The 25827-nt window shown below is 51.5% G+C and overlaps 1 protein-coding gene and 1 long non-coding RNA gene across 10 annotated transcripts in view; one reads left to right on the top strand and one right to left on the bottom strand.

Annotated features, from left to right (window-relative positions):
• The window catches only part of LOC142830239 (uncharacterized), a 20542-nt gene extending 10527 nt beyond the window's left edge, over positions 1 to 10015 (bottom strand). Inside the window, exons 1-3 of one of the 2 annotated variants that reach the window (XR_012905331.1) lie at positions 9887 to 10015; positions 3581 to 9467; positions 2181 to 2293 (exon numbers count right to left, since the gene is read on the bottom strand). This is a non-coding gene — a long non-coding RNA (uncharacterized LOC142830239). Of the gene's footprint in view, positions 1 to 2180; positions 9468 to 9886 lie in introns of both variants that reach the window. The other variant, XR_012905330.1, reaches the window with a different exon arrangement.
• On the top strand, positions 5065 to 25827 carry LOC102445080 (uncharacterized). Of its 8 annotated transcripts, none has more exons than XM_025186874.2 (4): positions 5065 to 5201; positions 17287 to 17361; positions 20554 to 20672; positions 23992 to 25827. In XM_025186874.2, the coding sequence occupies exons 2-4, from the start codon at positions 17350 to 17352 to the stop codon at positions 25085 to 25087; spliced, it is 1227 nt and encodes a 408-aa protein (XP_025042659.2). In that variant the 5' UTR covers positions 5065 to 5201; positions 17287 to 17349; the 3' UTR covers positions 25088 to 25827. The 8 variants fall into 8 exon arrangements, with proteins under 8 accessions (XP_025042659.2, XP_025042662.2, XP_075790179.1 ...); XM_075934064.1 differs by lacking the exon at positions 5065 to 5201 and adding an exon at positions 9922 to 10026; XM_025186875.2 differs by lacking the exon at positions 5065 to 5201 and adding an exon at positions 10197 to 10332.

The raw sequence follows: 25827 nt of genomic DNA, 5'->3' as shown, positions 1-25827 counted from the left end.
GGCTGCCATTCACCCCCAGGCCAATGACAATGGAATAGAGTGAGCCTGGTGGTCAGAGTGGTCCTGCCATGCGGCTGACGGGTGAAGTGCCCAGACACCACAGTGATGGGCACAGCGTAAGACCCTACCCAGGGCAGACGAGGTGGGAGTCGGTGGGTGCTCTCGCTCGCGAGGCGTAGGCTCTGCCGGAAGAACCCGGCGGGGGAGGGAGCAACTTGGCTATGAAGCAGCAACACAGACACGGTCCTAGGGTCTGAACTGGAAGCCTGGGTTTGGGCTGAAACGTGGGTGCTTGGAAGGAGGGGGTGGGACCCAGGGGGCGATGGGAGATGTTGTGGAGCCAGGGCCCTGTCCTTCAGTCACCCTGGTGCTCGTAGGGGCCTTTCAGCCCATGGGGGCCCTCAGAGCCTGCCAGGCACAGCCCAGCCCCCGTGGGGACAGAGGAACAGAACCCCAGGACTTTGCCTGTGCCTTAGGAATACCCCTAGCTCTAGTTCTGGTCACTCAATGCAGTAGCACGTCCGGCCTCCGGCGGAGCTATAGGGGGCACATCTGTTGGGAGCCAGGCGGGGGGAAGGGACAGGATCCTGCCCTCCTCATTTCTAACTCTCCCACTCCAGGCAGAGGCAAAAAGAAAGGCAGTCTGGGTCTCCATCCCCTGCTCTGCCACGAGGATGGAGCGAGCCTGGCGGCTGGACGGGCTCCACCCCCCCGCCGGGCGAGGCAGGCGCTGCTGCCCAGTGAAGAGGAGGGACACGTCGCTCCCCGGAGACAGGCAGCAGCTGCCGCCCATGGCAGTGAGTGAGACAGCGGGGGGGGGGGGGGAAGTAGGTCTGGAAAAGCTCCGCCGGCGGTTCGCCTTCGCTGCGGCAGCACCTCGTGCATTATAGATGGGCCTCCGAGGCGCAGGCTGCAGAGCAGGAAGGAGCCTAGACTCCGACGAGGGGCAGGGACCCCGGGAGGCCCTCCAGGCCGACCCCCTGCCCTCACGGCAGGACCCAGCGCCGTCTAGACCGTCCCTGGCCGGTGTCTGTCCAACATTGCTCCTAAATACCGTGCTCCTCCCAGCCACGGTAGCACGGCAGCTGGGAGGGTGAGGGCAGACCGTGGTGAAATCTGCAGCAATCCTCTTCCAGCCTGAGCACTGAGCTTCCTTCCCCCCACCACTCCCTGAGCCGGCTTGTCTCCATGAACCTGGGAAAAATGCTGCCGGGGCACCTGGCCCTAACGCTGGCTCTGCCGGAGCCCCCTCGGCCAGCCAGCCCTGGGGAGGGGAGGAGGGGGACTACCTTGTCCAGCAGTGCAGCAGAACAGGGGGGGAAGAGCAGCCAGGGGAGATGGCTGAGGAGGGACACGTGGGGGGGGGGCACACTGGCCACAGGACCCCCCCAGCTATGTGGCCTAGAGGATGAGGGGGGGCAGGTTTGGGGGGCCCGCATTCATTGGCAGCCATGGAGTCTGCTCCGCTCACCCGGCTACGTCACTTTCCTTCCTGCTGGTGAGTAGGAGGGGGGGGTCCTGCCACTTACCCCGAGTGGCCCAACCCCCCTGCAAAAGCCTGGCCCCCCCATTTATTCCCCAGGCCCCCCAGAGGCTCTTACCCCTTCCATCCACAGTGTTTGTGGGGCCTGTGCCCACCACCCATTGCCCCTGAGAGCACACGGGTAGCTGTTGGCTGGCTGGAGAGGGGAGCCGAGGGGGCCCCCAAGCAGGCCGGCGGCTCCCCTTTGTGTTCTGCACTGGCTGCTGCAGTCTCTCGGGAGGGCCCAGCCCAGCCCTCGGCTCCAGCCAGGAGCCCGGGGGTGGGTTGCCAGAGCTGGGCCCCTGGGTCTGTTTGGGCCTGTGGCCCTCTGCGTGGGTGGGGGAGAGGAGGAAGCAAAGCAAAGCCTCCTGCTTTCCTCTCACCCCGGCTAACGAGGAGAGGCAGGAACCAGCCTCCTGGCACAATAGGAAACTTGGGGGGCAAATGGCACCCGCCTCCCAACTCTCTGGACAGCCACCGAGAAACGGAGGCGGAGACCCACAGCCGGGCTGCTGGACGGAGCGTCAGACGGTCCGAAATGGTCACTGGAACAGCTGGGCCCGGGGGGAGCGCTGGGAGGGAGCATTGCCAGCAGCTCACAGCTGCGTTTCTCCCCCACGCCCCCGCGACTAGCTGATCCGTGCGGCTGTCTCCTTACCTGGCCCAGGGCCGGCTCCCCTGGCGGTGGGAGAGTGGCAGGCCTGTTGTGCGGCTGGTACGAGGCGGCTGTCCAGGCTGGCGGCTCGGGGGACTCCCTGCGTGAGTGCTGCCCTGGGGAAGTGTGTTTGACAGGCCGAAAAGCTCTTGAATAAACACGCGGCCGGGGCCAGCGAAACACGCACTCCGGAGCTGTCAGAGCTGATCCCGCGGCAGCTCTGCAAGACCCTGGTCTCGGCGGGAGGAGACCCCTTCGCAGCCGTGAGGTGAGGAACCGAGCCCCGGGAACCGTTGCTGAGTGGCACCTCCGGCTGGGTTACAGGGAGGGTGCAGGTCGTTCACGGGGACCGGGGCGCCCTGGAGTGTGCAGGGAGGGACTGGTTACCTCAGAGCAGGGATCCTCCATGCCTAGGCCACGCAGAAGGTCTGGGCCCCTGTGGTGTACCCCTGAGACACCATCCCCCCCTTGCTGGGGCTCCAAGGAGGGCTCTCCAGGGTCTGTGTGGAGGGGGGGGCTGGGATGTGCCTCCTCCCCCTGCCCCATGGCACAGGGACCCGGTTCCAATAGGAATACAGCCCCCAGCCGTGCCACCATCTGGACTGAGCCTCTCTGAGCCGGGCCTAGCCTGCTGGGGCTGTGGAGAGGGGCTGGGAGGAGGGTCAGGCCTAGCAGACCTTAAGCCAGGGACCTGCCCTGCTTCGCTCGCTAGGGAGGAAACGCCTCGTGCCCCTAAAGGAAGGCTTTGCAGGACCTTCCTGGACAACCTCCTCTCCCCTGCCCTGTCAGGAGACTCGCCCGCAGCAGGGAGGTGATCTGGGCCACTGGGCTCGTCTGGCCGGGCTAAGGAACCCACCTTAGCCCGGGCAACAGGCTGTTTCCGTAACAGACAACACGGGGCTGCCTGCTGGGCCGGCGGTAGCCTGACAAGATGGCGTGCCTCCCTCATCGGGGGAGCGTGCAGCGGGGTGTTTGCTGGGCGTCAGAGCCTGGTGCCGCTCTGCCAGCCTGCCCGTGCAGACTTGCGAGGGACCCGGCAAGCTGGAAACTCAGTCCCTGTGGCTCTCGAGGAGAGCTGGGGGCAGCATTTTGGCCGGCCATTGGCAGCCTATTCCCTGTGTGACAGAACAGGGGTGATACAGCAGGTGAAAGAGTTTGATGGAAGGGGAAAGAGGCAGAGAGAATTGAGGAGTTTGGAGAGAGAAAGACATCGGAGGAGCCAAGAGAACAGCATCAACCTTGTTAAAGTCTACAGGGAGACAACAAATCTCAAACCAAGGCGAGTGAGCCATATACTGTGACTGGGGGACAGTGGGCTGAACAGGGGTCAGGGGCCCAGGAGTGGGACTGACCCTGCCACACCTGAAATAGGAAAACCGTTTCCCTGGAAACTGGGATAGTACCTTTTACGCCCATCCGATTGTTGCCTTTGAATGCGTGCGCCTGAGTCACCCCTGGGATGGTCAGAGTACGTCGCGCCATCGAGGGTTCCAACTGCCGTCCGGTGTCCCCTTCAGCAATTTCAACAATCTAACAAACTGCCTTGGTTCGGGCTTTTTTTTGGTGTTGAAGTGGGTTGTTTCTGTTTCAGGAGGGACCCGCTTTCCAGCTCCTACGCACGCTCCGCCCCCCCCCCCCCCCCCCCCCGCTCCCAACTTCTGAAACGGTCTGTCTCCAGGCCCAGCCTTGAAAGGAGTTCCACGTGGCTGCTGTCGGCTGCTCTGTCAGTCGGTAATTCTGCAGGGCTCCCAAAAGACAGTGACATCCCCGGGCATTTCCCTTTGTTTGGGGTGACGTGCCACATTTCCCAGGGGCATTTGCAAATCTCGCAGGCACCACTGTAACTGGTCAATCGAGAGAGACAGTCACTCAACCGTCTGGCGGCCCGGTGGTAACCGGAAAGCCCTTTGGGGCTGGAAAATTGCCAGATGGTGGCTTTGTCACAGCTACAAGAGGGGACGGTTCCCATGGGTGCTGCCGCATGAACTGTATTTGCCTTCCACGTATGCTGGGTGCGCTAGGGAAAGATGGTCCTGTTTGTACATGCAGTCAGAGGCCCTGGGAAGTAGCCGTATGTTTCACAGTGCGTACTGACAGAGGCAGAACGGTGGTTGCCGGGGATTAGACGCTCTCTGGGCAGCTACTCATCATCACAACAATGTGATTTCTACACTAAAATGGGGGAGAGGCATAAAGTCTGTGTGGGAATAGAAAACCAGTCATATTCCTCAGGCCTAATCAGGCCGAGGGGTTCACCACGTGCGTCTGGCTGAGACCCAGCTGGACGGACTCCGTCTGCTGTGTTGCGAGAGCACAGAGAGCAAGCAGGCAGCCGTCCTAGGAGCTGCCTCTCCGTCTCCCAGTCTCCCTGGATTTCTCTCCAGTCTGATGGGCTGTCGGGGCTTTGGGATCCGACCCTGACAACCCATTTGCTGCTAGGCGCTCTGTTATTTGGGGAGGGAGAATCGGTTTAATGCACATTTTACTTTCCCGACCATGAAAGTGAAGCAGGAGAAATCTTTTGACACATTGAAAGTGTCTCCAGGGCCCGGGAATGCCCCTCTCGTCAGCGTAGTGTTGAGACTCCGCGTTGTAAGGGCAGAGTTGTACGCTGTGACAGTTGTGGTACCCCCCCGGCATTCAGTCACAGAGAAATCATTCTTTATTCAGCGTATGTTATGGGATGCGCCTGGCGCACAGCTCGTCTGCCTGCGTTGGAGTGTGGCTCCGTTACCCAATGCACAGGGCGCAGAGTGAACTTACCATCCCAAAAACACTAGGCAGGGGAGCACAACTTTGTTCCCTCCCTCTGCCCCACTCTCTTCCTTTCCTTAAAGCTCAAAGAAGCTGTTGGGTTCATTGTTCTCTTCAGATCTCATCGATGCAGCTAGCCGCCTGTCCAGAGGAGCGACAGGGCAAGTCTTGCGTTATTGTTCCCCGGAGCTTTCTGGAAAGCAGAAGTAGACTGAAAGACTGCGGAGGGGAAGGCACGCACATGGGCGGCCTGCAAAGGGAGAAGAAAAGGTGAGACCATCTCTTGGGGCGGGGGGGGGGGGGGGGCGGTTGGTACACAAATAAGGCCTGATTTTATTTTTTTTTAAGTTGAAGGGGAAGTGATTCTACTTTTGTACGTTGCTGCTGGTCTCTGCCAATTTGCTCAACACCCTCGGTGCATTGCATCCAGCTCCATGGTCTTCCACACGTCCAGCTTGTCTGTATAGCCCGTATCCTGTTCTTTCACCACTGAGGGCTGCCCAGCACGGCAGGCTGGGCCGCTGCTCTCGTCTGTGAAGACAGAGGCCAAAAAAAGCATGGAGTTCTTTAGCTTTTTCCACCTCATCTGTCCATTTGGGAAGGGTCCCCCGCTTTCCCGGACCTTATCGCTAACCTACCTGTAGCAACCCTTTTCTCTAGAGCAGCCCGGACACCAATGTCCATTGCACTGCGTGTTCCGCCACCGTACGGCACAGAGACACTTTTGCTAAAGACCTTACAGTGGAAACAGGCAAACGGAGCGGGGTGGTTTGCTCCAGGTCACCAGTAAAATCCAGTTGCCCCCAGTCTCAGGCCAGTTCCTCACCCATCAGCCCAATGAAACAGTCAAGACGTGGGTGGGTTTCTGGCTTGTGTTTGTAGGGCCGCGCCCCTCAAGGTCCTCCCAAATCAGCTCTCGCTTGCTTCAGCGATGACGACTGCCCATGTCACCTTGCGGGCAGTGCTTAGCGACTTGCCAAAGTGATCTCTTAGGGCAGTGGTTCCCAAACTTTTCGGCATCATGCCCCCTTTTTAATTTTTGAGAAACCCTCATGCCACACACCCGTCCTCCCCCCATAGCAGCAAAACTTGTTGCGCCAAAAAAAAAAAAAAAAAAAGAAACTGACCAGGGCCGAAAAACAAAAATAGCAGCAAAACTTAGGGGGAGGAATTGACCAGGGGGATGGGCCTCCTTGCGCCCGCCCCCTGGAATTTCTTCATGCCCCCCGGTTTGGGAACCCATGTCTTAGGGCTTAGCATGAATGAAGAAACTCCCAGTCACTGGAATGGTCGTGGGATTGAAAACCATCGAGTCCAAAAACCTACTTCTGTGGCACTGACCTCTGACTTGACAAGGCCACGTGCATCTGCAAACACTAGCACGGTGCTACGTGTGCCCCAGGAGCAGCCGTGGAGTCTGCATCTGCACACCCCACGAGGAGTCCTGGGGCACCCAAGAGACTGATCGATTTTTAGCGCATCAGCTTTCGTGTGTAAAACCCATTTCATCCGATGCAGCTGATGAAGGGACAAGGGGAAAAACATCACGATTCACAGAGCACTGAAAAGATGTCTTAAGAGAAGGAGACAGTTCCTGCCCCCAAAGAGCAGGGACTCGCTACTTCAGAAAAACTGTCTATCGAAGCAAATTCACAGTGTCAACTTTAGCAAGGCTTTTGATACAGTCTCCCACAATATTCTTGCTAGCAAGTTAAGGGAGTATGGATTGGATAAATGGACTGTAAGGTGGATAAAAAGCTGGCTAGACTGTCGGGCCCAACGGGTAGTGATCAACGTCACGATGTCAGGGTGGCGGTCGGTTTCTAGCGAAGTGCCTTAAGGCTCTGTTCTAGGACCGGTTTTATTCAACATCTTTATTAATGACCTGGATGAGGGGATGGAGGTGACCCTCAGCAAGTTTGCGGATGACACTAAGCTAGGGGGAGAGGTAGATATGCTGGAGGGCAGGGATAGAGTCCAAAGTGACCTAGACAGATTAAAGGATTGGGCCAAAAGAAAGGTTGTTGAGGTTCAACAAGGACAAGTGTAGAGTCCTGCACTGGGGACAGAAGAATCCCAAGTATTGTTACAGGCTGGGGACCGACTGGCTAAATAGCAGTTTGGCAGAAAAGGACCTGGTGGTTACAGTGGATGAGAAGCTGGAGATGAGTCAACAGTGTGCCCTTGTTGCCAAGAAGGCTAATGGCATATTAGGGTGCATTAGGAGGAGCATTGCCAGCAGATCCAGATAAGTGATTATTCCCCTTTATTTGGCTTTGGTGAGGCCACATCTGGAGTATTGTGTCCAGTTCTGGGCCCCCCACTATAGAAAGGATGTGGACGCATTGGAGAGGGTCCAGCGGAGGGCAACAAAATGATGAGGGGGCTGGAGCACATAACCTATGAGGAGAGACTCAGGGATTTGGGTTTGTTTAGTCTGCAGAAGAGAAGAGCGAGGGGGGATTTGATAGCAGCCTTCTACTTCCTGAAGGGGGTTCCAAAGAGGCTGGAGAGAGGCTGTTCTCAGTGGGGGCAGATGGCAGAACGAGGAGCAATGGTCTCAAGTTGCAGTGGGGGAGGTCTAGGTTGGATATTAGGAAAAGCTGTTTCCCTAGGTGAGTGGGGAAGCGCTGGGCTGGGTTCCCTAGGGAGGGGGTGGAATCTCCATCCCTAGAGGTGTTTAAGTCTCTTGACAAAGGCCTGGCTGGGATGATTGAGTTGGGCTGGTCCTGCTTTGGGCAGGGGACTGGACTGGATGACTCCTGAGGTCTCTGCCCGCCCTAGGATTCTAGGATTCTATGGTTCTATGGCTTTCATCTGGGAGGGCCTGACCCTGCGAGCACCTCCTTAAAGTTGCCATGTGCCTTTAGCTCCCACTCACTTCACAGAGTTGTGGGTGGCCCCTCGGTTGCAGGAAACACTCCTTAGCTCAGGGGCCATGTAAGCATATCAAGTTGCAGCTGCAGTGTCCCCAGTGGTCCAGCGCTAGCGGGGTGGGAGCGCTAATGCCGGGGGGGAGGGTAGCAGCTGTTGGTGTTGGTCACCACATCACGTAACTGGGTTGGAGCAGACTCCTGGGCATGCTTCAGAACCGACTTTCCCAGAGATGTCCCTTCCAACTTGTACACTCGCTACTTCGGCTTTCCATCAAAAGCATTCGCCGTGTGACCAAGAAGAGCTGTGGCCTCCAGCAAGAGAGAAACGTCTGTCTCCCGCCGATTTCAAGAGGCTAAAAGTGGCATGCTCTGTTGCCAGGCGTTTGCCGTCCACTCTGGGTCTTGGAAATTCTCAGGATGTTGATGAGTCATTTTAAGCGTGTAGCTTTGTGATTCCCCTCAGGAATAATGTTATGCATTATACATCACCTGCAGCCAGTCAGAAAGCTCCAGAAAAGGATTGTATTTGCCTGGACAAAAACGCAAGGTTCTTTGTACCGCTGCCATCTCCCTGGATTGTCATGTTTCTTTACAGTCTGACCCTTGTTTAAACTTGTATATTTTTAAAATCCGCGTCCATCTTATCTCTGCAGAGGGGAACTAGGGACGAGGTGACAAATATCTCCACTCCGAGAGCACATAGGAAGTGTCTGAAGAGAGCTGCACGCAGCTGGTCTATCCAGAAATTATACCCCCTGTGACAGATTCATTATCTGCGTGAGAAAGCAGGAGTGTTAGGGGCCTAACCGTATTCACAGCTGTAAACAATGGCAACCAAAAAGCTTTATCCTTGTTTGCATAAGTAAACTGGCTAACATGTCACAATCGGCCCCATTTAGTGAGCGAGAGCGGGCAAGGTCTGTTTATCTAAAATACACATTAGACAAATGGCTGGCAGAGGCAATTACAAACTGGAGGTTTTTCTTTCTGATAAATTCTGGCAGAAGGGTGGTTGGTTTTTTTTAAATGAATTCCTAATACGGGGCGCTGTTGATGAGCGGGGAAAATGCATCTTTGTTCAAGGGCGAACGGAAAGGAGAGAGCAGCTGATGCTTTAGCACCACACCCTGTTGTCAGGAATAATCTAGCCTGTGGCTGATTCACATCGCCTTTCATTCACTTTGGACACCCCGGAGCCCTTCTTCACTTCCTCTGTGAGCTGATACCTGCTGAGCCATCCCTGTGCTCGGAGTGTTATTTAGTAGGGGCCAGGGCCTGATCCACTCCTGCCGCGTCGCATCCGTGGTACTGGGCATCCCCCGTGTCTCAGGAGCTAGACGCTCACCACGTGGCTTAGCCATCTCCCGGGGCACTTCCCTCCTGGGGTGGGCTGGATAATTGCTCCCTCCGGGGCAGCAGGACAGTGGCTCGCCCCGCCGAAGACATCTGCCAAGCAGTCGTGCACTCCCACCGTGCGTCCGGCCGACTCAGCTCTCTGGGCAGGCCCATGAATCAAACACGGCATCCATCAACCGGGGGGGAGGAGGGGCTGGTCCTCCACAGCTTTGTTCATGGCAATCATTTACATGAATTATGGCTGGGTCCCTCCAGGCTAGGACCAATCGTAGTCATTGTCAATAGCAGGTGGACACCCTGAGACCTGCAGAGAATACAAGAATGGATGGGGTCTCCATTCACTCCAGCTATCTTACCAGGGGCCCCAATAGAGACCCCAAACCTAGGCCCCCAGGAAAGCAGCCCCAGAGTCTGTGAGATGCATGAAATTCTAGGGAGCGAGGGACGGTTGATGGTGCCAATATGGGTCCACGCGCAGGGGCTGGGTCTCCTGACGTGCGGAGCCAGTGTAACATTCAGAGGAGGAACAGGAATGGTGTCCCTCGGCTGCTGTAGCTCTCTCTTCTGTAATCTAGAGATTAGCACCTCACAGGCACTAGCTACTTGGGTCCCCTGTAGCCTCCTCCAGCCCCGACCAATCCCAGCTTCTAACGACCCTCCCTCTTCTCCATTGGGGCGACACCACAGTGGAGAGGCTGTCTCCTCCCCCTTTGCTCTGCTCACCTCCTCCTTTGCATCACTAGCTACCTCCTCTGAGACAGCCTCTCACGTCACCTCCTGCCGTGTCACCCTAGGGTTTCCTGTCCCTTCCGGCAGATCACTGACAGCTGCTGACCTCTCCCTCACCCGCTGTGGCACCTAAGGTATTGCATCAGCCTCAACTAACACTCTTGCCTTCCTTCTAGAACTCGGACCTGCCTGATGCTCTATTTCTACCAGCTCTACCATAGCAACAGAAATAGAAAGTGATCCTTCACCCTCCTGTAACTTGTCTCCTGTCTTTCTCACCATCTGTCTCTCCTCCACCCCGTGCTTGCTCTTTCTTTCAAGGAGCTTTGTACACCAGGCGCCCCCCATCCCTGTTGCAAATCTTAACTTTCTCCAGCTCCATTGCGAACACTTTCCAACAGTCGACCACGGTCTGATTTACACCCGTCTAGCGATCTCAGGTGGGCAGCCACTTCCTCTTGCCAACAGTGTGTTTCCCCTTCCATTTCCTGCATCCGATACCTGCCCCGTTCTAACTTTTTCTCTAGCTCCTTAGGAGAAAGACTGATCGCTCCTCTGACGCCACAGTCAACCGACGTGTTAACTCCCAAATAGTCTGATCTGTCTCCTCCAAAGTCTGCTGGCCTTTTCTGAGTCGCTCTAATTTCTTGTTCAGTTTCCTCCCTCGTGCACTGCAAGCCGCAAGCAGACATTCAACGGCTGTTCCTTTCACCAACTTAGCCCTCCATTTCTTCTGCTCAGTGTCTACCTCAAACCCCTCACTGACAAAGGTTTTGATGCTCAGAGATAATCTCACTTTCTCTTCATTGTATTAAACCTCCTCCATGTTCCTGAATGTAAATTCTGTCAAAGTTTTCTAAAGCCAAGCTGTAGGCAACTCCTACAGATTCTAATCTTGCCCTGGTGCTATTCATCTTAACAGGTCAACTAGAACTCACTTCAAAACGAAAACCTGGCTATTGGCCAGCCTAGATAATAAACTGTCTGAGCGCTACACGTCTCTTGACCTCTCAGACTGAAGGAGTCCCTTCACAGATAAAAACAGGAAATAACACCCAAATGGAGGGGCCTAAACAACTTGAACCTTACCTGTTCTGAGATATGGGGTCTTTCTGGCAGCTCGAAGCCTTTCAGCTGGCTTATGTAAACATATATGTCAGCTTCTCTTGCTGCCATGAGGGCAGGTCACTGAGCTCCGTGCTGCTGCGTGTCTTCTTGATACCATGTAACTTTAGCCCTTTAATAACATACCCCCTGATGTGTGTATCACTTCAAATAATACTATTACTGCTCTTTCTCCATCTTGCAAGATTAAACTACAGACCTCTGGCCAGGAAAGAAAAAAAACCTCTTCAGTCAAACCACAATTCAAAACAGGAAACTAAAACCAGTGCTACGAAGCAGCCACAGGAAATAAGATTTCAGTGCTCTGAGACTGTCAGCTAAGAGACCAGGTCAGACACAGCCTGGGCTTTCTAACTATGATTCTTTCACTTCTGCATCAGGTGAGAGTCTGAAGGGTCTAAAATGCCTGGACTCTCCAGCCATTCCTGTCACATGCTCCTGGTATCTTCTGGCTGGCTCGCCAGTCTGTAGCCTGATTTAAAGATAGCAATATTATTAATGTGGATAGTTTGGGTTATAGGCTTGCCAGTTGGACTAATCAGAAGATAACAAGGTTCTTGTCCCAGAATCAGACAGCACAGAATATACCAGGGACCTTCGGGGGCATGACAGGATGTTCACGCTGAGACAAAATACATGGAATTGACATTAAATAGCAATTTGAATAGTAAAGCAAATCAGGGTTACAAATGCGATATTATTAGTCTAAGATGCACATGATATTATTTTTGATAAGCAACGGTTAATATACTCACACCTAATCTTGATAACGAGATGACCATGAGAAGGACCATTTGTCCTGGTATCATGGTTTCTCCTGGAGGAGATGTTCTCAGGATTGTGACATTGTTGTAGTTGGTTCCACTCTTTGGTTTTGAGTTGGATGGACGTCAGCAGGCTTTTTGAGGGTGGCTTGGGGTTTCTTGCATCTCTCCAGGTGGGATTCCTGATTTTTTTTCTTTTTCTTTCTCCTGGAGAAGCTGAGATGCAAGAGATGGTTTCTTAGTTTTTCAGAAGCCCATCTGCGGACAGATTGAGCATATTTGGAGTTGTATGCGGTGATCAAAGGGTATTAGATGGGGAGTCCTTTGGCAATGATGTTTTGTAATAATAAACAAATAACACCGAGATGGCATTTCCTTGTAGTATTGTTGGATGTAGTCTAATATGCTGATGCTGAGTTCATTCATGAGAACTATGTTTGCACTATTATTAGCATTGCTACTCGTTTTTAAAAGAACAGTCTGATTCTGTTGGTATGAAAAGGAGCTGGAAGGCTCCCCTAGAGCACACAACTCTTCCTGACTTGATTTAAGGATAACTTTGAAGAACTGGGGCAATTAAACAGCTCCGCCCATCTTTCTTACGGCAGTGGCCTCGGGACGCCTTAAGCAGTCTAGCGCTAAGAAGCCAGCACTTTTTCCCTTTGGAAAGAAGGGAACGCCACTAGCCGTTCATGGCATCTGGCTCTGATTCAGTGTGACAGCTGAGTGCTTTAAACATTTTCTCTGGTCGTCAATTACAGGAAAAATGTCTGCTTTCATCTTCCTCCCTCCCCCTCCAGCGATGGCTGAGACAGCTCTGCACTTGGCTGGCGGCATTGTGTTCGGTATCAGTTCTCAGGAGCAGCTGATCCGGCTGGAAAGGACTCTTAGCACCAGCTGAAGCAAATGAAGTGTTCCTGAAAGGCTCCTTCTCGGGCCGTTCTTTCATCAGCCCAGCCTCCACCAGGCCCCCCTTCCCTCTGTAGGATGGAGCAACAGGGACGACTAAGGGATATTTAGGTTCCACACCCAGCAATGATCGGTGGAATCCTTCAATGCGGACTTCCTTTGTGGGACACGAGGAGTTAGGCTGGGAGCAGCTTGACACATGGACAATGCACGGGGTTTCGTGAAGGTGCATTGGTCCAACTTAACCTGCCTTCAGCTTCACACGTTGTGAATGAAGTGGTGCAAATGGACCTGCTCAAGGCGGAGCCCTGCACCCGCACAGAATGCTATCTCTCTAAATAGGTGTGTATAGTTCACTAATGTGCCAGTAGATGGGGCTGAAGCATGTGCCGCATAGTTCTTGAGCAGTGGCCCCTCTCTTCTTTTCCACCCATGTGTGGAATAATTTTATGTGCACCGAGGCATGTATGAATGTGCACCACCAGTAGAAACGCAAAACCGTGCTGTGGGTGTTCTGCTAATCAGCTGGACGGCATTGGAATATGTCTCCTGAGAGGCCATATGAGTGCCCAGCATACAGGGAACACTGAGGAGTTTTGCTGAACTGATGCAACGTGCAGTGTGGCACTGTGAATGGCTTCCTGTGGTGTTAGAAGTGACAGAGTCTTTACTACTGCTTTCATTCCTCGTTGTGGCTGACCAGAAGTACAGAGTCACCCCAGCAATGGCTGTGAGCAGCACCCCACTCCCTGCTGGGGTGTTACATTCTGTGGGCTAGTGGGGCCTTTTGCCTGTTTGGGGGTTTATATAGTCTGCAGAAGAGAAGAGTGAGGGGGGATTTGATAGCAGCCTGCAACTTCCTGAAGGGAGGTTCCAAAGAGGATGGAGAGAGGCTGTTCTCAGTAGTGATGGATGGCAGAACAAGGAGCAATGGTCTCAAGTTGCAGTGGGGGATGTCTAGTTGGAGATTAGGAAAAACTGTTTCCCTAGGAGGGCGGGGAAGCACTGGGATGGGTTCCCTAGGGAGGGGGTGGAATCTCCATCCCTAGAGGTGTTTAAGTCTCGGCTTGACCAAGCTCTGGCTGGGTTGATTTAGTTGGGTTGGCCCTGCTTTGGGCAGGGGGCTGGACTTGATGACTCCTGAGGTCTCTGCCAGCCCTAGGATTCTACGATCCCCCAGCGATATCCTTAACCTCTCCAGGTTAACATGCTCCAAAGCAGAATGCCCACGCTAAGCTCCCTGCTCCCAGTCAGGCTGACGAACTTTTCCTGATGGCCGGAGAGGATCAGGTCGGTTGGGGACGTCAGCTCCTGCGTGATAAAGCTGACAAGCTGTTGCGGTCTGGCAGCTCTGATCTGGGGCTGTCTCGGTGTTGGCTCCAGAAAACCTCCTTCTGGACTCCAGTTTATACAGTGACGCTTGAGTCGTGCGTTGCTACACCGTACCCACTTATTGCACCGACGTAGAACAAAATCATTTTTTGCCCAGCCTTAGCACGTGGTGACTCCATTCTTCACCCATCGCCTGTGCGGAATGAAAGTGAAATTCTGTTGGTGACATTTTGCAATCAGAGAAGCAGACCAAGACCTTCCCAATAAATAACGGAGAAGGAGGGACCATTGAAACAATACAGAAGCACAGGTTTCTTAATCACAGCTGTTGCTATGTGATTCCTTGCCGGAATCCGGTCAGATCTGTTTCTTTGTCTGGCAAAGGGGGGCTCTATTAGGAAAGGGTTTCGCAGCCTGGCATGGCATTGTTTTAGTGTACTGTAGCTGGAATGTGCGGATGGGTCTTTCTTACGTGGCTGGTGGCTGCTGCTCTCCCAACCTGGCTGCAGAAAAAGGCGTCAGACCTTCCATCTTAGTTAAAACGGAATCGGCGCAGCCCCTTGCAGTATCAGTGCAGCGAACGTCTCAAACGTGGCTGGTCACCTGGGGCGAGGCGGGTGGCACGGTCTTTTAGAAGCATGCCACAGCTGTGGCTGAAACCACCAGTGAGATTCTGGCTTATCTTGCACCTCTGTGCTTGTTAACATGAATATTTACCTAGCGGCGTTTCCCCTGCTACCATTTGGGAACTCAGAGGCAAGACATAGATTATTTATTAAAGATGTATTACAAATTATCTTCCTGCTTCTCTAGCAGCCTCCATTCACAACACTCAAGGCACTTTGTAGAAGTACTATTCTTGTGTAGGCTTCTAGAATTATTTTTTTTTATAGCTGACGTCTCTATTGATGTTTATTTTCAGCATTTTTTTCTAGAATCAATTTAAATGTTCACAATTGCATGAAAACATGGGGGGGGGGAATCAGGCAATTGTGTGTTAGTAGTAGAAACTGAGATTCAGGAAGTTAACGCTTTATAAGCCATTAAATCAACAAATTGTCAACATTTCATGTCAGGGAATACAAAGTAAATATCCTTAAATAAACAAATCAGATCTGTTCTGATTTTTCATTTTGTGATCTATTTGTAATAAGCCTAATGCAAATGTCTAAACAGCTGGATTTATAATAACTTCTCAAGCTACATTTCTTTTGTACTTTGTCTGTAAATTTCAATTTGTAGCTATGGAAATATTTCTTTTGTCAGTTTGCATGTGTCCAGTGAAATTGACCTTCACTGGCAAAAATCTAACTCTTTCAAGCCGGCTGTTATGTTAGTGCTTCCCCAAGTTTATTTCTCCCCTTCTGCCTGCACTGAACAGATTTCCATTCTGGGGGAAGAAAAGCAAGCTTGCGGTTGAAAATTGGTGTTTGATTTGGGAGTAGCGCCAATGCGTGCATTTGTTTTGGTGAAAGGTGGATGACAAGCATTGAAGAGAAGTCAGAAATTCACCTGTTATTGTGTGAACCAATACGCACAGGCAGGTCAAGTTTATTTCATGCCAGAACCGATCCACAGCCATCCCTTGATTAAGACTTGTGACACACATGGAATGTAAATGTAAGGTACTCTGGTGAATACACCATTTCTCCAAACTGGCACTGACATCTTCTGGAAAAGAGAAGCAAGTACAATTTGGTCTTATTTGGAACAAAATACAGGACTATGTATTTTGTTTCAGCTACACCAGACTAACACGGCTACATTTCTATCACTGGTGTTATTTGGGGCATTTTATAAAAAAAAAAAAAAAAAAAAAAAAAAAAAAAAAGACTAAAAATAATTACCCTTTCTGCTTTTCATCACACCCTTCAAATCTTCTCTTGTCCATCCCTAGACCACCGTGTGAAATACTATAGCATAGCTTGATTTTTATCACAAGTCTAATATTTGCTGAGGTTTTTTAGCATCCCTCTCTTGGAATCATATGACTGTGGGAAAATCTCAGCTTTCATTAAAAAAAAAACATCATGCCATAATGATTGGGGAGAAAAGCTTGAAGATGTTCAAAATTTAGAAGGCAAATCCAAAGAACCGACCCTTGTCATTTTTGTTTTAAAAAAAAATCTCATGATTGTTCATAGATTCCACTGTGATGTGACTATGTGCACAACACAGGTCTGAGAACGTCCCCAAACTAATCCCTAGAGCATGTATTCTAGAGACACAAGGGTTATAAGCTGTTAGCAATAGAGAATCCACCCTCACTCTTGATGAATTGTTCCAAGGGAGAATTACTCTCAGTGGCAAATGTTTACATCTTGTTGCCTTTCTGAATTTGTCAAGCTTCAACATCCAGACATTGGATTAGGGTTCCACACATTGGGCCCTAAAAGGGTGTTACAAGGAAGAGGAAGAAAAAATATTCTCCTTAATGTCTGCTGATAGGACAGGAAGCAATGGGCTTAAACTGCAGCAAGGGAGGTTTAGGCTGGACGTGAGGAAAAACTTCCTCCCTGTTAGGGTGGTTAAAGGCTGGAATAAATTGCCCAGGGAGGTTGTGGAATCTTCATCTCTGGAGATATTGAAGAGCAAGTCGGATAGACATCTACCAGGGATGATCTGCATGGTACTGGGTCCTGCCATGAGGCCAGGGGATAGGACTCGATGACCTCTCAAGGTTCCTTCCAGTTCTAGTGCTCTGTGATTCTAGGTTTGCATGAAATCTTTCTCTGCCTGACCAAAGAGCATAATATCAAACATTTGTTTCCCAGAGAGTTGCTTATTATTTGCAATCAAGTCATCCCTCAAGTTTTTCTTCCTTAAACTAAACTAAGCAGACTCCAGAAGCTCAATCTACCAAGAATGCAGGTTTTTGAATCCTTGAATCACTCTTGTGGCTCTTCTCTGAACCTTCTCCAATTTATCAACATGCTGGGGGGGCAGGAGGTGGAGTCCGTGGGTCGATTTAGCCACAGAAACAAAAGAGATTGTAGTGGCATTTATCGGAGAGATTGAGTGCTGCAGGGGCAGGGAATGGGTTTTGGTTTGGGAAATTAGCACCTGCCCTGCTCAATACAGTATTGAAATGTTGAGTGCTGGTTGGCCGGCATGTAAAACGCCACTATTACCCATCAGGCAGCAGAATTTGAAACACCACCATTTTCAAGACTTGTAATGGTCACTTAATCCGCACAGAGAGAGGATTTCAATTTAATCTGGATTTCAGATTCAGGTTGATGGGAATTACTCTCTGTTTTCTAGGGGCGGAACGTTCCTTCCATAGTTCACGGAACCGACCGGCATGGACGTGAATGTCTGTTAACCATGCAAAGAGAAGTAAGTAACATTTTTCTTGCGTAGTGCACATTTATGATAGTTTCAGCGGCTGTCTAGTGCATGTCTAGAATACAGAGCATGCTACAGTCTTGTTGTGAATCTTGTCATTGTGCATTTCAGCTGCTCCGTTTGAGAAATATTAATCCTGGATCTGGTTTTAAAGACTATTCCTTCTTTTGAAAAGGAATGTACTGTTTAAGTCGCTGTGTAGATGTTCTGTGTCAAATGGTGTTTGAGTGACCGTTTTAAATGTATGACTAAGGTGGAATTGAACCATGTTTGTACTATTTAAAACCCTGTCAAATGTAAGATCTCTTACTATAAATGCTGTATTCCATCATTACGCGTGTTAAAAATACATTGGCTAGGTTCTATGTAAATAGGTTCTGTGCTATAATCGTTGTGTATGTCTATACACGCATACAAGATGTGCTGGGGCGGGCAATAATTTTTGATGTGGGGTCCACTCCAAGATTTTGGGAAGTGGCTGAGGGCTGCACTTTTCTATAGAGGGGGTGCGGGATGTGGAAGAGAGGTTGGATGCAGGAGGAAGTTTGGGGTAGGGTCCTGGGGTGCAGGAGAGAGGGTGGGGTCTGGGAGGGAGTTTGGAGGAAGGAGGGGGCTGTGATCTGGGGCATGGGCTTGGTGTGCAGGGTCCAGGCGGGGGTCGGGGTGCAGGAAAGTATTTGGCCTGGGAGTAGGTGTGGGAGGGGGTGCAGGGTCTGGGAGGGGGTGTGAGTGCAGCAGAGGGTTCTGGCTCGGGGGAAGGTGTGGGAGGGGATGCAGGGTCTGGGAGGGAGCTGTGACCTGGGACAGAGGGGAGGTACAGAGGTTTTGTTTGGGTGGTTCTTCATGGAGTTTTCCTCCTTTCTGAGGGTCTGACTCGAGAGGCGGGTTTCCAGAAGGGCAGGGCGCTCACAGCTACAGCTGGAGTCCAGGGGAGCTGGGGCTGGAATGTGTGAAGTGCTAGATAATGCGAAATACTCTGACAAACCAGACTGTAGCTCTCAGCTCGGCCACCCCAAATCAGTAGAAACTTTTGACCTTTGTCTCTGCCTCAGTCCCCCATCTGTAAAATGGGAATAGCACACACTCCTCTCACTGGGGGAAGCAGGGACAGTGCTGGTCATGCTGCTGGACAATACTGACCTCCCATGGTCCGGCAAATTCTCTGGTTCAGCACCGGTCAGATTCCAAGGGTGTCGGACTAGGGAGATGCAGCCTGTACTGCTGTCTTTAGCAGGGGGCATGGCCCCGTGCAGCACTCTGACCTTCCACCAGCTATGTCCTGAGGTGGAACGACCCATCCGAGCTGGGTTTCGAGGAGTCCTGGTTGGAGATGACGCCAGCTAGCCATCGGTCCGTTGGCTGGAGGGTGCTGGCCTTCCTGCAGGAACCCTGGGGAGCCTGCTTTGAGACCATATAGAAAGGCGCGCTATCTGCACCCAGTAACCCCGCCCGGCCCGGTGCCCTGGGAGCACCCATCCTGTGAGCTGTGGTGTGTAGCCGAGGGAGTTGGGCGTCAGAGGGAGCAGCCGGTGCGTGAGCAGACGCAGGGCAGCGCACTGAGACTAACTCACCCCTACTGACCTCCAGGGAGGCCGGCGGCGGCCCATTGTGTCTGATGTGCAGAGTGTAACTGAAGGAAGGCAGAGGAGCTAAGCCCGTGATATCAGATAGGAGGCTTTCTAATTAGTCTCTTTGGGTCAAGTGAGTGTTGGAAGGCTTGGATTGCAGTCAGGGCAAGGGCTGAGTGCCGCGCCGCGCCCGCTCGGCGTGTGCCGGGACAGCCCCTGGAGCCAGATGGCGGGACGGAAGGAAAACGTGTTGGGTGACATTTGACGTCACCTGGACTCACCGTGCCAGCCCCCCGCAGGTGGGGCCTGTCTCTGTCCGGTGTGCGCAGAACCATCATGCACCGGCTTTGCTCAGTGGCCCATAGACGCCGTCCCAAAGCACCGTGCTCCAGACCCCTTGGTAGAGGCCGGCCGCTAATATTGACCCAGGAGAGAGCCCGGTCTGGGCTGGGCTGCATGGGTAACGTGCGCTCCACACACCGCCCTGGTGCAACCTCCTTGCCCTCATGCCGGCTGCAACCAGATTGTGGGCCATTGGCACGTCACTGTGGATACCGGGGGTTCCCACCTCGCAGGCAGCAGGGCAGAGCATGGGAGTGGTCTACAAGGCCGCTTCTCCCCCCTGAACCTGCCGGTACAGCAGGGCCCTGCAGGAACGTGCTCTCTGTGGGACGCAGGCCTGCCCGCTGTGTGCGGGTTCAAAGAGAGCACTGGCAGCCACGCCGCCGACTTGGGGGACGTTGCCTCCCGTAGGCACCAGGCTCTCCCACATCATGTGCACGGATTGTGCAAAGCCGCTTGGAGAACAGCTTCCTGCCTCTCCTGGCCCCTCAGACCGGGCTGCTCCCCCAGAAGCAGTTGGCAGCAGGTTCCCAGCCAGTGGGAGTGCCGAGCTAGTGGAGGGGGCGGGGGCAGTGCACGGAGCCCTGTGTGCTCCCCCTCACCTAGGAGCCGGGCCTGTTGCCACCGCTTCTGGGGCGCAGCACAGTCTGTGGTGCAGGCCAGGCAGGGAGCTGCCTTAGCCCCCCACGGCTCACCTGATCCCCTGCAGCCACGAGCCTCAGAGCCCAACATTCCACCCCCCAACTGACCTGTGACCCATCATTTGAAAACCACCCATCTAACTAATGCCCTAATCAACTCCTGCACTGGTGAGCGGATCCAGAGGTCATTGAAATCAATGGAAAAGCCCTCCTTGACGTCAATGAGCCAGGGCCAGGGCCTTCATACGACACAGAGGTGTGAGCAGTACACTTCAGAGGCACAGGAAGCATGTGTGTGTGCGCGCCTGGTGTTCAGACCTGTCACCCTCTTGCGGAAGCAGGGAAGGTACCGACGTAGCTGTTTGAATTCAGTCGACGTCTCGGAGCTGCTTGCAGGACACACGCTAGGAGAAAGCCTAACCTGGAAGAGCCAGAGATGATGGCTGGACAGTTCTGCAAGCTCTGGGTATGTCTGCCCAGGTCTCACCTGCTTTGGCGAGGAGATGAAAGCTGTTTGCAGGGAGAGGCAGGTGGTAAGCGCCACTGGGTGAGTTTCCTGCCTCCAGGTGTCTGAATTATTAACACTTTCCTTTCTGCCCCACCCCTTCTCGCACACACCTGCCCTTCAACAGGTCTCTGTGAGCACAGCGGCTCTCAACACTTCCCCTGCCGTTTTTTCCATCCGCTCTCGCTTGTGGATGAAAGACACTGGGCAGCGGCACAGCAGTCAGAGCATCGGGCCGGCGGAACGGTAAGGGCACCTTGCATTTCCAGCAGCACGTCGCATCGCTGCAAAGATTGCAGCCCCTGGAGGAGAAGATGTGAGCTCTCTGAGTATTATCTCTAGGGGGAGGTTATTTTTATGATGGTACCCATCAGGAGCTAATTATTTAATTGCGGTTCTCAAGTGCCGTAATCCTCAGAAATCGTTGGAAAGGCAACAGGAGTGTTTGTGCTTTTATTGATGGCAAAGTTATTTGTAATGTCTAGCCACGCATGTTGGCAGGGGGTGAGGTGGGGTAACAATGTACAAACACAGATTGATTTAGTATGTCTACACCGGTGAGTTATTCTCTGGGAGGAATGGGAGTCATTTGGCTTCATGAGAAAATACAATGCTTTCCGGGAAAGCCAGGGTCCAATGAGGGCAGGACTCACAGGACCTTTATTGTGCCGATGCTCGTTTGCATTACAGAACATGCCAATTTATACAGGTTCCTGCTGTGCTAGGAGCTGTATAGACCAGAGCGGGAGACTGTCCCTTTCAGAGTTAGAGGTTCCAATGTGACCCCTCCTCATTCTTCCTGCTTCTGTTTGAAAAACTACAATCTGGAGCCCAAACAATTATGGGGGGGAGGGAAATTTTAAAATACAGCTCAAACTAATGAGGGCATTCCAGATTTTAGCTCTGTGCTGAGCAGGCTTTTCTCATGGAAGAGAGTGAAGGCTGTAGAAGGGCTACTATAATAACGGGGTGGGGAAACCATTTCAACTTATTCCAACAGCTAAAAAACAAAGCGTGAAAGTCAGTGGAAACCAGCCTGTAGAATTGTTTTAAGGAGTCGGGGATGCCATTTGAGGAAGACGGAGCCTGCTTGCATTTCTCTTATTTTCAGCCGCATTGTTAGGGGACTAGACAAGAAGTCTCCGTAATCCATCTGCTTTCCTCGAGATCATCACCAAATGAGATGTGTTCATTTCTAATATCTCTGAGGTTACCATACCCGTTCCTGTGCCCCTGGGTTCCAGAACATGTTTAGTGCCTTATTCTTGGAAGTCTTAAATAGCTGAAGTAATGAGCTTTGTGCTGTTTCTTTGGGGGACTATTCTACAGTGTAACAACGCCCAAAGAAATAGCACAAAGCTCATTAGTTTTGTGATACTGGGAGCTTTTTTGGGCAAGTGACTGTCTTATTCCAACCGCCCGTCTGGAAAGCACTTTCCACACTGTGAACACTCCCATAAACACATAGTTAAATGCCAACAACAGCTGTCAGAAAAGTACAAATGAAGATGAGCTGTTACTGAAAACAATGCATCTCCCCAGCTAAGGAGAGAGACCTCCTATATCCTTCCTTTGACACTATTCCCTGCAACTGATCTCGGCTACATTTAACTCTGCCAGGACAGCTGGCTGAGAGACAGAAGATAAAGAGACTAACAGCTTTGCCTCCCATCCGCTCTCAGTGCTAAACGCAACAGACACCTCTCTGTGCGAAATGCTGGTGCTGCAGCAGTGGGAATGAAAGTGACTTAATTGTACTAATCCTTCATTAACATCTGTCTCTTTCTTTCCAAATATGCCTTCTCTGCTACTGGGTGAGAAAATTCTATCCAGAGACTCAAGCCCTTCATCAGATTGTTAGTGTCTGGACTCTTTGCAAATCCTCCATCGCTGAGCACTGGATTTGATCTCAGTTGCACTAAGACTCCTTTACATCGGTGTTAAGGGCCCTTCAACTGGGTGGGTGTGACATACTCCCCAGGACGCATCCTGGAACTTGGTACCACTGATCCCTCTATCATACCACGCTGGGTCCCCTCTCCCACTCTGAGGCCATGACAAGCAGCAGTTCTCCTCAGGTGTTGCATGTACGCAGCCACACACAAGCAGGGACACACACAGGCAGGTACACAAATGTTTTAACCAGATGCTCAAGAACCAACATTAGAGAGGTTTCACCCAGATCCCCACAGCTTTCTCTCCTAGGACTCCAAAGCTGTCCTGCCCTGATCAATAGCCTGGCCAATGTAAATGTGTCATCCCTCCCTCAATGTGGAGAGGACATGCACCCGTCCCTCTTCCGGAGAAGAGTTCCCTTAGCATGTCAATCCTCACACTGGTTTGGGTGAAAAAAATATAAAATACATTTTTATTCACTACCGACAGATGGATTTTAATTGATTAATAAGAAATAAGTGTGCAGAACAAAGTTACTTTCCTAAGAAAGGAAACAAAATCACAATCTAAGCTCTGCAAACTAAAGAGCATGTGGAACAAGCAGTGTCTCAACCCGACGGTACAAACAGTTCACCGACTTTCCATGGGATTCCTTTTTTCCCATCTGGACCATCTCCCTAGCCCTAGCACTTTGTTTTCCAGCCATCATTCCATGTGTTGAGCTGTGAAGGGAGTGAGCGGTGATATCACTCCCCCTTTTATAGCTTCTTCCATGTAAAGGGAACTTTCATGGTTCCAAACAAAACCCTCCGCAGAATTATCTGCAAGACTTGTTATCTTACCAAAGGAAGGATCAGCTTGGTTTGACATGATCTGTACTTAACAAACCCATGCCGACTGTTACTTATCGCCTTATTAGCTTCCAGATGTTTGAAAATGGATTCCTTAATTATTTGCTCCATTATCTTTCCCAGCACACAAGACTGGTCTGTAGTATTCTGGCTGCCTTATTGCCCATCTTTCGCTGGCCCAGCAATTAACTGTGGCTGTGGAGATAGCTGGACAGTCTGATAACCCTGGCATGGCCATGGTAGAACAGAGTGTATACATCGTGTGGCAGAGATGTCATAGTTTTATCTTAGGAAAGGCAAGAGAAGCCGAGTAGAAGCCGTAACATTGAAATATGTGCTTTTCTTCCTATATTATGCCCAATAACATAAGAATGGCTATGGTGGGTCAGACCAAAGGCCCATCTAGTCCAGTAGCCTGCCTGCCGACAGTGGCCAATGCCAGGTGCTCCAGAGGGGGTGGACCGAAGACAATGATCAAGCAATTTGTCTCGTGCCATCCCTCTCCAGCCTCTGAAAAACAGAGGCCAGGGACAACCCCTGGATAATAGCCTTTTATGGACCTAACCACCATGAAATTATCTAGCTTCTCTTTAAACTTGTTATAGTCCTAGCCTCACACTCCTCTGGCAAGGAGTTCCACAGGTTGACTATGCGCTGTGTGAAGAACTTTCTTTTATTAGATTTAAACCTCTTACCCATTAATTTCATTCGGTGTCCTCTAGTTCTTCTATTATGGGAACTAATAAATAACTTTTCTTTATTCTTTATGCTAGATATAGCTGTAAGACACTCTGACAACTTTTATTCCTCTTGTACAGATACACCAAAGTGCATGCAAAGCAGTGGAAGATGCATGCCCACTACTTACTTTGGATTTGGATTCACTTCTCCTTTGGCAACACCGACTTTCAGAACCCATGTCAGAAAATCTGCCTCTGCAAAGAAGGGGCCAAATTTGTGAACTGCTCAGGAGTCAATGTGACTGACGGCATCATCTTTCCTGCCGAGACGGAGCACTTGGATTTGTCCCTCAGTAACTTGGATTCTGTCCCAAGCAAAGGTCTGAGGTCCCTGTGGAAGCTGCAGGTGCTGCTGCTGAGTGGGAACCGCATCACCAATGCTGGAGAGGAAGCATTCAGTGCTCTGGAGAGCCTCCAGAAGCTTGATCTGCACAGAAACGAGATCACGGTGCTTGGAAGCAGTTTTTCCACAGGACTCGCTTCTCTCCAGGAGCTCAACTTGTCCTACAATCGGCTCCAGGAACTCCATTACAAGAGCCTGCAGCATTTTGAGAACCTCCAGAAGCTCAGCATCCAAAACAACAACATCTCCTCCATAGAAATGGGAGCCTTCCGGAGTCTCACCCGCTTGAGGCAGCTTCACCTTCAAAACAATCACCTCTTGAACCTCCACAACGGCGTCTTCTCCATGCTGCAGCGTTTGGAGGTCCTGAACTTGGAAGGCAACAGGATAAAGACGATTGCTTCTGAGGTCTTCACCCCCTTGAACAGTCTAACCGTGCTTGACTTGGTGCACAATGAAATTGAGCACGTCCGATTCAAAACCTTCCTTTCCCTCCAGACCCCTGGGACACACATCTTGCTCTCCTCCAACCCATGGTTCTGCGACTGTGACCTGCAGAGGGTCTTTGCAAAGCTGCACAGCGTCAGGCGGCTGATCTTGGATGACTATGACAACCTGACCTGCATGGAGCCGCAAGTCCTGAGAAACCTGTCCCTGGTGGCGGTAGACACCCAGCTCTGCATCGCGGAGACTGTGACGGTTCTTGTCATTACCTTTACCGTGTTCATCACTGTGGTGGCCGCCATTGTGATGGCGGAGAGGAACAGGAAGAAAAGGACAGGCAAGCACTGGAGCGAGGACAATGACCTGTCTTATGAATCACAAGACTGAGCTTGGCCTGGGAGAGGGGGGTTTACTTTGCATCTCTCACCTCTGTTCTGAAGAAGCAGAAATCGCTCCCCTCTGAGATAAAGGCTATGGGAGCCGGACACCCTCTGTAAGAAGTTAGGCTTTTTCTAAGCCAAGTGGGTGTGGTTGTGGCTCGTCAGAATCACAGCTCTGAGGTCAAAGACATCAGGGAGATTGTGCAAGATTGTCAAGAAATGAGCAGGTGCAGGTAGGGGTCACAGAGAGGTCAGTCAGCTCAGCCTGAAGCTGGTCAAAACCTGCTCATACCGGTCAGGGCTGGTTTAAAGGCCAGACCTGTCAATCAGAATTCTGGAATAATGGACAAGCCCGAGGTAAGTGTAGCTAACAATAGGACGCTACATGAACAAAGAGCTACAGTGTAGCATAAAAGGCCAAGTGCTAGCAGCATTCGCCAAATCCAGAAGCTGCATCTCAGAAGCAGAGAGCCACGCAGGAAGAACCAGGAGGCCAGCAAGAGAAGCCAAAGAAAAACTGCTGAGGGGGGATGGGGAGAGAAACTGGAGAGGTGACTGACCCGGAGCTGGACAGCAGTAGCATTGACCTGACATTTTTCTTTTTAAAGAAAACAGCAACCCATTGATCGAGTAACCTTAGCATTCTTGGGGTTATAGTTTTAATGGAAGTCTAGTTTACTTCTTATCGTATTGCATCTATGTGTTTAATTGTATTTTATCTGTGTAAACTTTAAAGCAATTATAAGA

This window comes from Pelodiscus sinensis, chromosome 7, assembly GCF_049634645.1.
Source record: "Pelodiscus sinensis isolate JC-2024 chromosome 7, ASM4963464v1, whole genome shotgun sequence".
NCBI lineage: Eukaryota > Metazoa > Chordata > Testudines > Trionychidae > Pelodiscus > Pelodiscus sinensis.
This window is presented reverse-complemented; position numbering and strand designations above follow the sequence as displayed.

Bases quoted from the DNA above. Each gene is read 5' to 3' on its own strand.
- LOC102445080 (XM_025186874.2), top strand. The intron at 20,673-23,991 runs GTAAGGGCACCT...CCTCTTGTACAG, and splicing joins AGCATCGGGCCGGCGGAACG to ATACACCAAAGTGCATGCAA.